This window comes from Thermobia domestica, chromosome 18 (genome assembly GCF_964235325.1).
Source record: "Thermobia domestica chromosome 18, izTheDome1.hap1.1, whole genome shotgun sequence".
Classification (NCBI taxonomy): Eukaryota; Metazoa; Arthropoda; class Insecta; order Zygentoma; family Lepismatidae; genus Thermobia; species Thermobia domestica.
In genome coordinates, this window is record NC_137471.1 from 8,440,332 (window position 1) to 8,457,694 (window position 17,363).

At 36.3% G+C, this 17,363-nt stretch overlaps 1 protein-coding gene across 1 annotated transcript in view; it reads right to left on the bottom strand.

Annotated features, from left to right (window-relative positions):
- Positions 1-3,815: 3,815 nt before the first annotated feature.
- The window catches only part of sing (MARVEL domain-containing protein sing), a 37,175-nt gene continuing 23,627 nt past the window's right edge, over positions 3,816-17,363 (bottom strand). The window contains exons 4-5 of the mRNA XM_081745100.1: positions 10,409-10,549; positions 3,816-7,421 (exon numbers count right to left, since the gene is read on the bottom strand). Coding sequence (XP_081601226.1) covers positions 7,344-7,421; positions 10,409-10,549 — 219 coding nt within the window. The 3' untranslated portion in view covers positions 3,816-7,343. The remainder of the gene's footprint in view (positions 7,422-10,408; positions 10,550-17,363) is intronic.

Below are 17,363 nucleotides of genomic sequence, written 5' to 3' on the forward strand. Positions count from 1 at the left end.
ATTTTTTGGTCCACTTGAAATAATGAGTTCGGCTTGGCTGCGTATTAGCTATTTAGATTTTAAAATGCATTTCCTAAGAACGGGAAAGTTCAAAGTTTGTGCCAAAAATAGAGTATCTCAAGATAGCTCAAACTAAGGAGATAAAACTCGGTAAAAAAAAAAATCCTCATAAAAAAAATGATTGAAGTGTTTTCGTGAATTCCGACTCTAAGGGTGGAAAAGGAGTCAATTTCTATAACATTTTAATTTTACCGTATTTATCCGTGTATGCCGCGCACCTTTTCTCTACAAAAACGAAGTCAAAAAACAGGGTGCGTGGCATACACGAGGAAATGTAAAATTGACTGAACCAGCAAGCATTTAAAATCACGGGGAGTTTTTATTAACATAATACTGGAATATTGTGAGTAATTTTACAAGAGTAGAAAAGTTTTATTATAAAATGACAAGTTACAGCTCATCTTTCCTCTTTGCATCAACCGGCCTTTCAAGAACTACTTGCGGTGACTGTACACTGAATAGATGGCAACTGCAGTACACGAAACTACGCCAACTGGCCGAATTAAGAAACCTGCACTTCGTCTTTTGTGCGAATGGATTATTGAAGCATGAAATTCAATTTCAGAGGATCTTACCGTCCGCAGCTTTAAAAAATGCTGCATTTCCAATGCCAGCGATGGGAGCGAAGACTTTATTTAGTCCGATGGTGATACGTGCTCCAGCTCCTCGGGAGACGACGGCGACGAAGAAAGCTAGGCACGGGAGTGATTTCTGTTAATAATCACAGTATTGTTGGATTGTTTCTGTGTATAACGATTTTAATGATTAAAAGTAGGATGAAAAATACATTGTACTTTTTTTGTTGAGAAAATTAATGTGCGCTACTTACACGAGTTTTTTTTTTTTTTTTCAATTTTAACGTTCCAGAAATTGGGGGGGCGCGGCTTACACGGAGGCGCGGCATACACGCGTAAATACGGTAACTTACTATCCACAAAAGTGTACGGATCAGAGACGTGGACATTGAGAAAAGCTGACTGAAATATCCTAGCTGGAAGCATTTGAAATGTGGTGTTGGCTCAGAATGCTGCGCATATCATGGACCGAACAGAAAATGAATGAAGACTTACTAACGGAAGCTAATGAAGGACGACAGATCATGAAGATAATAGGAAAAAGAAGAAACAGCAAGCTTGACCATCTTATTCGACACTCGGATTGGATCACTGTGCTGATAGAGGGAAAGGCAGAAGGAAAACCAGGAAGATGGAGACCAAGGATAGAATATCTACATGCAGTTACGAAGAAGAGAGCTTATCAAAGTATAAAGCAGCTCTCCCAAGCGAGAGAAATGTTTTAAAATTTCCATGTTGCCCACCAACCTATGGTTGAGATGAACAAGAAGATCCACAAAAGTAAACGCTACCTCAATGGGTTACATTTTATTATCTTTCAATCTTCAATAAAAGAGCAAGAAGTTTTCCCTGTGCTCATCCTACCGGGAAATGTAGTTGGAAGCATGTCCACCCTAGGGTTGTTCGATAAGGCTGAAGACCTATCGAACTTCGGGAGCGAAAATTTATCGAGTTGTCATCGGTTACTCGAAACCGTTCGAGTATTTGAAATTATCGAAGTTTCGGGTATTATCGAAATTTCGAGTATTATCGAAGTTTCGGGTATTATCGACATTTCGAGTATTATCGAAGTTTCGGGTATTATCAAAAGTAGTGATGAACAGTTCGGTTCCTTCACCTCTCCAATGATTTCTTCTTGCAGCCAAACTAGTCAAACAACTTTTTTCATCTGATAAGTTATTGCAAAGTTGTATTTGTCGAAATCATATGAAAAATTATTTTTCTGCCTGCCCCGTTATGGGCGCAATCGGCAAAGTGACTACTAGTAGACTAATGTTGTCTTGGATTCCAATTCCATTTGGGTGATGGTGATGCATGTTTTCTCTTCCCCTTTCTCTCTTCTGACAGACTGCTTAAACCTTGTACAGATCTGTGAGGAAAAAACTTTTCCTTCACTACATTGCTAAGGAGAGAAGTTTTAAAATGAACACTCTGCATATATGTAATACATATTATATACAACTATGATAACCTCGAATACATCGTTTCTTTTGAATACTCCGATATTGCCGAACTTTTCTAAATATTCAAGCGACTCGACAAATGCGATCATATTGATATATTTCTGTATTTGCTGCTTTCAAACAATTCGAGATTCTCGAACAGTTCGAGTGTCTCGAAGTTGTCTAATGTTTCTTACATTTCGAGTGCCTCGAACACTTCGAGAGTCTCGATCATTTCGAGAGTCTCGAACATTTCGGGAATCTCGATCATTTCGAGAGTCTCAAACATTTCGGGAGTCTCGAAAGTTCGATAATTCGATAAAATTAAAATTCTTTATCGATGAAACGGTTTTGAAATTTTATCGAATTGTTATCGATTACTCGATTATCGAAACAGCCCTAGTCACCCTGCCTTAGACCCAACACCTCACGTTATCTTCCGATCAGCGCTTTTCTTCAAAAATCTCTATAAATATTCTCTAAGAAAGTAATTCTTTGGCACTAAAATAGGAAGAAAAATGAAACATTGAGTGGTTTAAGGTGGATCACTAGGTGTTCTCTGTGGTATGCTAAACACTGCTTGAATAGTGCGGCATTGCCAGATAGTGTCAAGTGTTTACTGATTCCAGATAATCATGGAATTCTGCTTAGATACTTACTGGAGAAATTATTTTTCGACCCTTACCGCGATTCCTCTTCTCGAACTGCAACCCTAGAATCCAGGAATTTTCTTATTGTGACTACTACAGTAAACGTACAAATTTGACATCAACGCATTATGGCGTTCTGCGCAAATTTCGTCTCAAAATCTATTTCCTTAAATGAAAATTAATATTTAAATAAAATATGAAATATAACACGAAGAACGGTCAAACAATATATTTATTTCGTGATAAGATTCTTAGTTTAAAAAACTTTACACACACAAATAAACATTCCATGAAACAGAGCACTTCTAGTAAGATCTAACAGCAAGTGCCATCTTGTGTGCTCATTGTAAAACGAATCAAATATTTTCTTTTATTTGTTACATTTTTCGATATCAGGAGACACAACAAAATGAATCAGTGTCTTGTGATGTAGCTGAAAGAATAGTCTACTATATCTTATAGTACAATATTTGTAATATGTAACGTTTCATTGCGCACTAGTTAAGGCAATGAGCTAAAATATGTACTATACTAACTTCCGGGTGGTGATCCACCTTAAAATGAATTTTTGAAATAGCGTTTGGGTCAACTTGGGTTCTTATCATTAAGGTTCAAAATCACATCCTAATTGAAGGAAACGGGTTTAAATTTTTCGGTAAAAAATAAGGGCTGCATCGTTTTACAAATGAATTTTTGAGTATAGCACTTGGATAAAGCTGATGTTTCATAATCTCATTTCAACATAAATACGCATTCTAAAGGGGAGAAAAGTGGTTCAAATATTTTCTATAAATCTATTCTGACTGTGCGAAGACCGGACATTTAAGTGGTTTGTAAGCAAGGGCGCCCATCAAGGGAGGCAAGGTGGGGCGCTCGCCCCCTAGAGGAAATTATACTTGGGAATATCGAAAACCCAATAGAATTTTTAATTAGTTACAGCAAAATTTGAAACTATATTTGAAATGTCACTTATACTTGCCCCCCTTGGAAACCACAACATGAGCGCCCTTGTTTGTAAGTCTTACATACTACAATACTTATACATAATATGAGAAAAATGGACAAAAATAAAGTAATACAAATAATATTGCCAAACGTATTTATTATTATCATTTTTATAAAATTGTACAAAAGAAATATAAAACCATTTTTAACAAAAAAAAAAAGTTAGCAGGGCTCAAAGACGTCAAAAGTACGAAAACCTAATTTTCCCGAGATTTCCAAACTTCAAACTATATACATATACTCATCTTAATAGTGAGAGTTTAATTTAAAATAAATTCCTGTCTCCCTCTATCAATGAATTGCGCTATTAAGTTTGTCAGGACCTGCAATTCTGGTCGATCGCATTACACCAGTGCTATTGAACTTCAACCAAAGTGAATAATGTGAGGCAAAACTAAAAAAGAAAATCCTTCAAAGTAACAGCCATACGGCAAAAGATGGCTCTTTGAACGGATAAAAATTTGTGTAAAATGAAAGCCCTTCTTCATAATATATGTTTACTTTATCACCTATAAAGGGGGATAAACAATCATTTGTTTCCTGCTCTGAGCACCCATTTCTACAGTCATCTACAGTTGCGTATTTACGATTTTGTTTCGGAGAGGCTTTGCTAACTTAATTCCTGGAAATGTAAAAATTCTACAAGATATTTCATTTACTTTAAAATAGTAAATAAAGTTTTTGGGGGGGGGAGCTCAAACCCAGAAGCCCCCCTTAAATACGCCACGGGTCATCTACAATAGAGGATACTTGTGGGATTAGAGTTGTTTCTAGGAATAACATAGAAAAGAAAAGACCGATATGGATAGAAAGTTTTGACAGATGTAGGCGACTCATGAGATCCAGTCACAGTCTCACTGAATTCGTGAGATTGAGGATTGAAATTGATCAGTGATTTGATTGCCAAGTATGTGTTTGAGGTTGTGGGAGCAGGAATACTTTTCAGGTTACGCTCGAGTGAAGTTGAGATAGATTTGAGATTTAGATATTGTACAAATGTGTTTAGAAGAGATTCATAAGTTGTTTGACAAGCAGAGCACTAGCAAAAATTGGGCTTTAGCTCCAGATCAGTTTTGAAATTTTTCAAATACTGATTCATTGATTAGTAACTCTGTATCAGTATCTAGAAACATATTGCAGATGTCTAATTTCGATATTGGTTCTCATGAAAAAAATGATAGGCAGTGGCGTATTTAAGGAGGGCTTCCGGGCTTAAGCGTCCCCGAAATTTTGTGTACTACATTAAAATAAAATATCCTGCAGAATGTTCATAGTTCCAGGAATAAAGTTAGCAAACCCCCCCGCCTCCGAAACGAAATCGTAAATACGCCACTGATGATAGGTCTATCTTTTTGTTTATAGATGGGATTTAGTCCACTATTTCCTACAACGCTGGAATTCGTATCGTCAAATTGAGGCCTTTGATAACATAAATTGGAATGCTTTCGCTTGTTTGGGTTGTTTGTTGGTTGCGGGTGTCGAATATTAAGACCCTCTTTGTTCTTCAGCACTTTCATTTATATGGAGAAGTATTCCTTTGAATTATATCTTTTCTTTGAATCTGGGCTCTAAATCCCTTTTAACCAAACCTTGATACTAACCATCGGGATTGGATATGTCAAATAACTCTTTGCAAATTAGTTTGCACAAGCTTCCACAGGCAAGTAACTTAACTCGCGACAAGTTTACAGTTGCTACTAGGTAACCCTCACGACAAGTTTTTAGACAAGCTAAATGAATGACAAATCAAGTGAAAGGTAAATAGATTAAATAAGAATGTTGAACACTTGTGTCATTTTAGTGTCTTAGTCCATTGATTTATACAGAGTTTGTCCAGGAAGTAGTAGGACTGATTTTTTTCCCGACAAAACGTGGTGAAGAAGGGAGATGTTACTGCGTTAATTGGATGGTGGCGGGTCTTAGCTACCAGAACACCAGTCGCCAGTCGTCTCCAAGCCTTCACGGAGTGTAAATCCAGTTTAAGGTGAACCTCTCTCAAGATACCTTTTCACCTCCAGAAGAATCGTTTGTTAGAGCAGCGTTAATGCGGTGAAGTTTTGCGTTAAACTGGGTAAAACTGCGAGTGAGAGCCATGACATGATCAAGACTGCTTATGGAAGTGATACCGAAAACAGCCCGCATGAACAAGTCGAAAATGAAATTGATGTTGATCAACTTATTTGACTGCAAAGAAGTGGTTCACAGAGAGTGTGTACCGCCTGATCAGATTGTCAATGCTGCGTGGAAGTACTTGAAAGATACAGAAAACAAGTCGCCCGTGTCCGTCCAGCAATCGCTGGATCATGGAAGCTTCATCACGACAATGCGCCGAGTCACACCGCCTTTGCTGTCATGGACTTCCTGATCAAACATGACATCACACAGCTTCCCCAGCCACCATACAGACCAGATGTCGCTCCTGCAGACTTCTTCCTCTTCCTAGGACTGTAAAGGGTTATGAAAGGACGGGACCACGGCTCGGTCCTGGCCATTCAAGAGGCCGTACCGAGGAAACTGAAGAGCATTTCAGTTTCTGCGTTCCTGGAAGCCTTCAGTGATTGGCAGAGTCGCTGGAAACGTTGTGTTGATGCAAAAGGGGCATATTTTGAAAAATATTACGTCGATGTATAAAAATTGTGAATAACTTTTAAAAAAATCAGTTCTACCACTTTTTGGATAAACCCTGTATGTTATAGTATGAATCTTTTTTCTTTGAAATGAACAACAATTTTAATGATCTTATATTTCTAATTTCTTCTTCAAGGCTACCTTTTTTTCCTTATTTTGCAAGAATGACTTATAAGTATAAATTTTATATTACTATGTATAAATATTGGTTAAATTAAATTAAATTTAAATTAGGTGCGCATAGTGCAGATTTTTTTCACAAAGTAAGAGATATTTAAATAAATCTGAAGAGGAAATAATTAAAATTAAACCTGTGAAAATCATCATTGTTTTTTTAAGAAAAAAGAATAGTGTCCCATATAAACCAATAGGCTGAGAAATCAAGATGATCCATGAATTTAGCTCCCTTAATTTGTTTCATCTTTCACGTGATTTCTCTTTCATTTAGCTTACTCAGAAAGCAAGTCGTAAGCAAGGGCGCTTATCAGGGGGGCAAGGTGGGGCGGTCGCCCTCCTAGAGGAAATTGCACTTCAGAATATCGAAAATCCAATAGCATTTTTACATTAGTTACAGCAAAATTTGAACTATTTATTAGAAACATCGCTTATACTTGTCCCCTACTGGAAACCACAACATGGACACCCTTGGTCGTAAGCCTTCTTTAGTAGCAATTGCAAGCTTGTCGCAAACTAAGTTGCTTGCCTCTGGAAGTTTACTGCTAACTAACTTGTATACAGATCTTCTGATGATTAATACTGAGGTTACATTGAAAGGGATTGAGGTGTATCCTGAAGTGCGATTAAGAGCCGATACAATTTATTGAAGTTCAGGGAAAGAGAGTGTAGAAAGAGTTACATTCTCTGTACATCAAAGAACACTGCACTAAAATCGATCCTTTCTCTCTGGAGTAATTGACAAAAATAACACATGCGACGGGTATCTTCTTTTGCCCCGATGAATGTATAACAGTCAACTTTTAATTTTAACGATAGCCTTTAAATTGTCGATATGCCATGTACCCATCTACCGCATGGATGCATCCAAGAGTAAATCCTAGGACCTGGAAAAGAAAAGAAAACAGATTTATTGAAAGTCCTTTACTACGTTCAACTTGGAATTAAAGATTAAATAAAATAACTCATAACTGAACTTAATGCAACCTTAACAGCACCCAATGTAGGCTAATGGTCAGCATGATTGGGAATTGGTGACTGCAACATTAAAGTTGAAAAATACGTTGTCCGAAAGTACAGTAGGCTAATTGTCAACTAATGGTTGGAAATTGTGAAAGTACAGTTGAAAAATACATTGGGTCAATATACAGAAGGCTAATTGTCGGTTAATAATTGGAAATTGTGAAAGTACAGTTGAAAAATACGTTGGCCCAATTTGCAGTAGGCTAATTATCTGCTAATGGTTGGAAATTGTGAAAGTACAGTCGAAAAATACGTTGGATCAACGTACAGTAAGCTAATCATCGGCTAATGGTTGGGAATTGTGAAAATACAGTTGAAAAATATGTTGGGTCAATGTATAGTAGGCTAATTTCTTGGCAAACGGTTGGGAATTGCAAAAGTGAAGTTGAAAAATCCGTTTGCCCAATGTAATTTAAAATTTATGTTGACCTTCCTATAAATCGCCGTCATTATCCAACAAATTCGACCTCATACTTCTCTACCCTAAAATGTCCCATATAAATAACATAGGGAAGATATTTCTGTTTCCATAAAACCCCTCTATAGCTGGAAATTTTTATTTTTGGCAATTTACTTAGTTAACACTAACGAAAACATATAAGCATACCGAATTCAAGTTTTTATTCCAATTCCAAATACCTAAAACATGAGATTATAGCTCAAAAAAAAAAAAAAAAAAGCTCATTTGGGGAATTTCTTCATCGTCCCTTTAGACTCACTAAAACTTAAAAATATTCACTTTTGGCAATTTTCCTGTCGGTTAGTCCCGAAAAGCTACAATCATGTCAAATTTAATCATTGTAGCCCTACAGGAAGTGCCCAATAATTTTGAGGTGTAAAAGGTGTCCCATATATATATCATGAGAAAGATTTTTTAGTTCCCCATAAACCCACTCTAAAGTTGGGAATTTTTATTTTTAGTGATTTACTTAGGTAACGCTACCGAAAACGTGCAACCATACCGAATTTCAAGTTTTTATTCCAATTTCAAGTACCTAAAACATGAGATTATAGGTCCATTTAAATAGCATGGGTACTTTCTTCATCTCTCCTTTAGACCCCCTAAAAATTAAAAATACTCACATTTAGCAATTTTCTTGTGAATTAGTCCCGGAAAGCTACAATCATGGGCGTCTATGGCGGGGGGACGTGGGGACACGTCCCCCCAATATTTTGGAGTACAAAATATTCAATATTCTAATTTAATTTATTTACTAACGACAGAATAACATATAAATAATAATAATAATAATAATAATTATTATTTAGAATATAATATTTAGGCTGTGAAACGATTATAACAGAGTTCTTGATATGTCTCAGGGAGTCTGTGAAAGTAAGCAGAAAGGTAACAAATGGAATCGAAGATAAACAGGTTGGGGTAGGTACTACTATTTAAATCACTTTCTTTGATGTTCCCCCCAAATTTTACATGCCAGAGACGCCAGTGGGCTACAACCATGACAAATTTTAGCTTTTCACATCAACTGGAAGTACCCCTTTGTTATATGTCGGTTCATGTAGTTTTATATATAGTTAGGATATTATACGTACAGGATTTCATACTACCGTATATAGAATTTTGTGGTAGAAGTTAAACAGTATCATTTCAATAACCTAAAGGAAAAGGTAAGTTCAAATACACAGCAGTTGCCATAACAATGCATTGCAAAGTTATAATAATTTTGCATCAAATATTGGAGATGCAAAAAAAAAAAAAAAAAAAAAAAAAATCCGACTATTTTGTAAAGAAAAAAGCGGAAAATTATCTACTTTTGATTGATTTTCTCGTTCAAGTACGACTTTTTTTTTTCATATGATTTATTCTGCAATTAGAAAATGCTTTTACAACATCCAATACTTCTGAGTCCTATGCTCAAATCTAGTCTAGGGACCAGGTGTCTTGTGGTTCTCAGACTGACATTGCAACTGTAACCGTCAACTGCAACAGGCAGCTGTAGGTTATGCAACCAACATATCCCAAATGTCATTTTGGTTGCCTAAACATTTCATCAGTATCTGGAAGCTATACACATTGATATATATGTGCCTTACTGGTTGCATATTCAGGATTTTTCTCTTCAGGCAGTTATTAAGTGTGTTTTGTGTCTGTGAGTGTGCGTTAAAATGGGAAAACAAAAGTAGAAAGTACTGTTTTCTCTCCATTAAAATTGAAAATTTCATAGAGTCCAAAATCCCTTCCCTCAAAAAAAAAAAAAAAAAAAAAAACCGCAAAAAACTTCCTTTTTTTAAATCTTGCATCTCTATCAAACACAATACACACCTATAAAATCTATATAAATAAAAGGTATAGTCCACCGTACTAAATTTTCTTGCTCCAATTCCGTAAATTAAATCATGTTATGCTGCAGTTATTAATGAAACATTTTATTGTCAAATACAAAGAAAATTAAAAGTGTTTTCGGACAATTTCATCCCAAGAAACCTCACCTCCAAAGAAACCTCATCCCAAGAAACCTCACCTCTTGTGTTTGTGTGTTTATAAGAAATTACTTATGCCACATTTTAGGGTTCTTAATGAAATATTTGAATATATAATATAAACAAGATCACATGATTACATGTCATTATAGGATTATTAATTTACTTACGAAATATGAACAAAATCACTTGTCATTTGTGAGAAAACCATTCGAACCTCTCCTTCCTCCCGAAAACGTACGTCTTTCTCGTACAAAGGATTTTAAAAACAAAATGTGTCTATACTATTATTTACGATTCAAATGTCATTTTTGTGTGGAATTAGCACATTGCTACTTTGTATCTCTACCTACTATACCGGTCAATGGACTATTGTCTAAAGTCAGTAAAAACGGTGATAAAAACTTACGTATGTGGAAGTCATAGCCGGATACACTTGGAAGAACGGAGTGACCATGTACTGTACCCATAGATACGTATTCGTTGCGTATGACAGGTAAGACGAGGCTGTGAAGTACAGGATTGACGCAACTATGTTGAATAGAGTTTCCTATATGGAAAAGAAAAGTTAATTAATTACACAATAACGATTGAAAGACAATTAATGGCAATGATATTTTGTAGGTTAAAATAAAATAAACAATAAATCAATAACGGCTGCTAGAAGAAATTATCGGTAAACATTTAAATTTTATCGCTGAAGGCAGGGGCGGATCCGGGGGGGGTGCGATCGGGACAATCGCCCCCCCCCAGAAGAGGAAACTTTCTTATTTTGTATATATAAATAAAGCCCATCCCAAAGTTTGGAGCCCTTAAACGTAGCAGTATGACAACCCACCGCCCCCCAGAAGTCGGTCCTGGATCCGCCCCTACCATAAAGGTCATAAATATAGAATCAGGGTGTATGTTATGTAGGGTTGCCAGACGTCCAGCTTTGTACTCAAGCCGGACGCGCTTTTGTCCTTTTCGAGTTTGGAGACTAATTAAATGAAACAGGGATGATTCAGGAGATGAATCAATAAAACAGATTTTCAAGATGCTCAAAATATTGCCAGTATGAAAATAGGATAAATAAGTTGTTAGTACCATGACTTTATTAAATATCACGACTTAAATTATTATTAGTATTAGTGCCTGCTAGTCAGTCATCATTTTGTAGTTGTACTTTTTGTATTAGTTTACTTTAATAGTGTGCAATCTATCTATATATATAAAAGAGAACGCACAAAATCCTTTGTCCGCTCATCACGCTAATACGGCTGAACCGATTTCTTTCATTTTTGGGGGGTTGTTAGGATTTGGACCCTAGATGGTTTTTATCATATCACTTTAATTTTCAATTACCAGTGTCTTGAGATAATTGACCAATCAGGTGTCAATACGTACAAAAAATCCTTTGTCCGCTCATCACGCTAATACGGCTGAACCGATTTCTTTCATTTTTGGGGGGTTGTTAGGATGTGGACCCTAGATGGTTTTTATCATATCACTTTAATTTTCAATTAGCAGTGTCTTGAGATAATTGACCATTCAGGTGTCCATACGTACAAATCCTTTGTTATTAGTTCATCATAGGTATAAAAATAAACGTATTTATATGCAACCCGCATGACCCTGTGACTCGGCGGGTTAACATAACTGATAGGCGCTATAAATCACTTGAAAGCGAAAAAGTAAAAATTATCTAAGTAACAAAGTTTATTGCGTTCCGGGGTGACCGCAGCGAAGCGGGGTGGGTTGGGGTGACCGCAGCGAAGCGGGGCGGGTTAACATAAATGACAGGCGATATAATGTTAACATTAGTGCAATCTTCTATGGTTTTTATCATATCACTTGAAAGCGAAAAAGTAAAAATTATCTAAGTAACAAAGTTTATTGCGTTCCGGGGTGACCGCAGCGAAGCGGGGTGAACGCTGCTAGTTTTCAATATTATTTTTTTCTTTTTGTTTAAAATGTGTTGTTTGATATAATCTGGAAGCAAGCTTAAGTTTCGGTAAACGCAATTTTTTAGTGATTTTTTTTTTAAAGTCAAAGTGTCCTTTTTGATTTTACAAATCTGGCAACCTTAATGTTATGTAACAATATTTATGAGAAAAACAGACAGTAATCATCAGCATACTTCTATTTTCATCTCGCCTTCGGATGGATTTGTAATTTGTTAATAAATAACTACGGACAAATTAATGTAAAGTTAGCACGGGCGGTTTCAGTATTCGTTAACAAGGGGTACGATAAGCTGCAAAGGAACGCCCACTGCACGTTGCGTAGAATTTTTTTTTCCGAGGGGGACATACCTTCCGGAACAAACACGACAAAATCTTCTCGTAATATTAGTAAACACTTGTGGCCAACGAACTATGTCAAGTGCCTAGATTGTGTGGATTTATGCAAGTCGTGTGCACATTATAGGCCTACAGGGTGGTCGTAATGGAATTATCTACTATAGTTGCGACGCGACGTGATAAAAGAACAGGAAAGAAATTCTCAAAAGTATATCTTAATATTGCTACCTGAAATTCGTGTAATGAATTGTCATTTTGATTTACGTAATTTTATTTTTATACTTAGGCCTATATGACCTCTCTTTATTAAAATATTCATTTGGCCCCTGTCTGGGCGGCAATCGCCGCCTAGACATCTGGGGCAATCCAGACCTGAATCAAACCATATCTGAGAATTCTGTTAAGATGATGTCTGGGAATTACACGCTGTCGGGAATCCCTCGAACATCCATTACATATTGATGAAATTTATATGTTTTTTGGATTGCAGATAGGCATGGGCGCGAGACGCGAGAACGCGAGAAGTCTCGTCTCGTCTCGTCTCGCAAACGAGACGAGAACGCGAGACGAGACTTATAATATTTTGCGAGACGAGAACGCGAGACGAGACCTGATATCTTTTGCGAGACGAGAACTCGAGACGAGACTTCAGTAAGTCTCGCGCGAGAAGTCTCGCGAGACTTCTCGCGGTCTCGCATAGTTCCATTTGTGATATTGATATGGTATTCTTTTGCAAGTACCATCATACATATTGAAAAGAAGATAGTTAATAATGTCAGGATCGAGTTTTGTAATAAACATGGGTGTACCGACAGTAGAGCCCCAGCAAAGACAGTGGTGGCAAAAGAGCGACGACCAGGAGAGCGTTAGCCAAGAGATCGACGGGTCAAAAGGCGACGCACAAAGAAAGCGACAGCAAGGAGAGCGACGGTCCAAAAGGGCGACGCACAGAGATCGATATAAAAATGGACAAAAAGTGCTATAATGAGGCTTTTGATCTTGTTAATTATCAATTTGTAAAAAAAAAAAAAAAAAAGTGGAGGGCCAAATTTGGAAAAAGTAAAATTGGCGAACTGGACTTGGTACATTGGTGCATTTGACTTTGTTGATTATAAACTTACTACTTTGACATTAAAATTTAAAAATTCAAAATTGCGGATCCATATAGCGGACTGCGTCTGAAAAAGTTTGAGATTCGAGAGGGAAAGATACTTTGTCTACTTCAGTAGCTAGGACAGAGTTAATCTACCAGTCATTTATTAATTAAAATATAACTTAATGAAGTCATTTTAATTTTTCAGTTAAACAATTGTTCTTCTCCCCCTTATTTTTCGAAAGCTTAGTCCTCAACCGTATAGAGTCATTCCACCTGAAAGCGAAAAATCGAGCAAGACGGTCGGTTATGTGAATGATAATAACCAGAAATATATATATAAAGTTCTAAACCGTGTGGAACAAAAACGCACAGTGGAATACTAACAATATTTTAATTACATCAAGAAATATGCTTCCTCCACAAGTGGTGAAAATTTCAATTTGTATTTCAACTTACTTCTGTCCCGGCATGTGTTTACGTGGCTTCACGTTTCTTAGCAGCTGTAAAATTCCACAAAAACATTCTTGTAAACAAAGTCCGGGTGTAGACAGGAATGCAATCACAAACGAGAGTCGTGTTTTTCTGTTTTCACTCCTTTTAGTAGACTCAGTTCACGATTGTTTGTAATTGTTTGCAAAATTTGATTTTGTTTGTAGCGGTTTCAGACCCTGGAATGCAGACAACACAACAATCTTGCTGTAGCGTTGGAGCTTCAAAAGGCTGTAATGGTCACATCTGTTTTACAGATTGATATGTATTGCTTTCTTTTCTTTCTTTCCTTCTCTCTCTCTTTCTTTCTTTCTTCTTTTTTTGAATTTTGGAGCAACAACAACAATATAAAGTGACAACATGAAAACAGATACTTTAGTGAGGCTCAGAAACACAAATTTTAGTGTTTTAGTCATTTCCGATAAGAAGTTAGAGGGGGCATAGCTCAGCATCCGTTCTCTATGCACTATATACCACTAGCACTAATAGGAATTAGAAACACAAAAGATGATTTTTTTTTCTATAGAAAGTACAGATTATACTTATTATTCTCTCAAAATTGCGTTCCCTTTGACACAACAAATTTTTCAATATTTCTTCCGAAAATATAATTTTGGTTTAATTCATCGACTTGGACTAAAAAGATCCAAATATTTCGTAACCCAAAATGTGTATTTGCGTCGTCACTACTACGTGGTTAAAAAAAAAAAGGACTGTCCACATACCTATAGTGCAATTTTGAATTTATTTATTTATTTATTTTTTCATTTTCGATAGAGCTCCAAGAAAATGAACATAACTTAAGATTCAACTATGGTCGTATCTTCAACATGAATGGCGTGCATTACAAACCATTCCATTTTCCTTCCTATCACATATTGATAAGTGTTCAGACAAACACTCAAATCTCGAATGCGACCGCATGAAGATTTTGGCATAATTTGTCGTTTCCACATGGAATAGCTCTATAGGTATTGTCTACATGTTCAGCCGAATCTCCATGGAAGTTATTCCCTTCATCACCTTCGTTTGAGTCGTCTAAATTTTTGTCAGCTTCCGTGTTGGAAATAATTAAAAGGTTTACAGCTTCAGATGACAAATTCTTCATTTTCTTATGAAATGATTTGCCCAAAGAAGAAATGAAAGGATCTGTTGTTGCCAAAAGCCTTTGGAACTTATCATCCATGTTTTCAATACGAAAACAGTTTCGAGAAAAATTCTGACAAGCTGACAAGAATTCAGACGGTTCAGACGATGAATTCGATAAAGATTCGGCTGAACGTGTAGACAATTATATGGTTGAGGATGAAGCTTTCGCAAAAGGAGAACAACAACAATTGTTTCGATGAAAATATCTTCAGTAAATTGTCCACTGATTTCGCGTATTTATTCTTTATATAACTCCTCCTGTACCATTACCACGCTAAATAAACACCAAAAATGAATTGAATTCAGGCCTGGTCATACCGAAAGTGAAAATGTTTACTATTTGCCTAAACAAACAGCTAAATTTCCGTATTTTGTTTTGTTTAATCTTGTTTTTGAGGCGAGAGATAGAGACTGGGCGAGACAAAATCAAATCTGTCTCGCCTCGTGACCAGGACTGGTGATATTCAAGAAACAATTCACATTTGTTTCGAGATAATACATTAACGACGTCTCAAGATAGACTAATTTTTCCTCTTGTCGCGTCTCGTGAGCATCACTAGTTAATATAAAAACTACTAATACTATAGAATTAAACTTGTTTGGACCCGACACTACTCGAAACTTGAGCAAATATCGAGTCGAATTGGAGATTTTTTGAGCCGAGTTCTCGAGTGGATATAAAATATTTTTATTTCGAATGAAGCCAAATTTAAAGAAAAATTTTTTGAACTTGCTCGTCCCCAACCCTTGAACAGAATGGGTCCAGAAAAGGTAAATCAATATTGTGCGTTCGTGCTGTACTTTACAGTAAGGAACAATGCTGTCTACAAAATTGATGTTCTACAAAATTGATACCTTAGAAGTGCATGGTTCTCATCGAAACATCCCTTCCACACATCATCATCTGAAATCGTAGAGACAATCCCAGACGAAGGCAAGTCCGTAACTAATAGTTTATTTCTAAACTTTTGGGCTAGCATTTATTTGAACATTTACTATAAATTATGTCGACTAGTGGAAATTAAAAAAAAAAAATACAATTTTCCTTTGTATTATGAAATTTGTATTGATTTTTTTTATGTTTTACTGTTATTTTGGTAGTTTCAAAGTATCTAGTTAACGGAGTAAGTGTTGTGACTTTTTGGCAACACTGATAGTTGCTTAGTTAGCTGTTCTTGTTTCTTGAAATGGTTTGGTCAGGTTGTCACAATTACTGATTTCATGATAGGTTTAAGTTAACAAGGTTAGTCAAAATCTAGTTATTTTAGGAGATTTCCTCATGACAAAAGATTCAAGAAATAAAGATTGTGTTAGTTTTTCTTTGTCATTACTTTCCCAAAATGTAATAAAATAGATTCTTCCATTATCTACACTGTTTTCTTTATTTTCTCTTTGGGGTCGTGAGCCAAGATCTTTGGTCATAAAGTTCTTGAGGAGGGGGAGGAAAATAGGGGAAAAAACGACAAGTTTTGTCTTGTGTATCCACCCTCCTCCTGATGATGAGACAACATCTTGACAAATCATAAAAGCAGGATAGCAAACACCAGTACAATGCATTTTTTTTATTATTTCTTTATTGAGGACATATTTGGAAGCTGTCTTTTCGGAAAATTTTGTCGAAACAATGAACTTAGGTAACATTGCATATTCGCGGCTGCGGTTTCCAGTCTTCTGTTATTGCACCCTCGGTAAAAATATCCTAGTTCAAAAATATACGGCTCGCTTTGATTTTTCCTTCAGTGCAGAAATTCGAGGCGTTGGTCAGAGGATACCATATCTTCTCTCTCTCTCTCTCTCTCTATTTCTGTCTGTCTCTGACACTCTGACTTTCTTCTTCCTATTTTCAATGCATTATATATATTGTTCCTCCTGCCCACCAAATTGTTTTCTTACGGTAACTTGTTTTATGAAGGCAGAAAAGGGCCTATTGGCTTGTCTAAGAAGGAAAATTTTTTAGTCAAAATAAAGCAGTTGTTTCTTTCCGTAAACATAAATTTAGGATAAATGGATTTATGGCTGCAAGACGGATCCTCTCACCAAAACCAGAACTGATATCTGCTTAGATTTTATTCGTCAGAAAAGGAGGGGGAGAAACAGTGATGACGCCAGAGGGGGGGCAAGGGGGCGAGCACCCCCTAGTAGCTACTTCTGCCCCCTGACTGCTACCTAGACTGCGCCCCCAAGATTCCTACAATCTTTAAACATTCTACATGTAGTATTTTATATCAGTATCATAACCAATCTCATTGTCAAATTGTAGTCTACTGTACTTTCCATGCATTTACTATGTGGTAGATAAGTCCTCAAGCTTTCTTCTTTGAGCGGCTGAGTATTTCTGTTTTGTAATT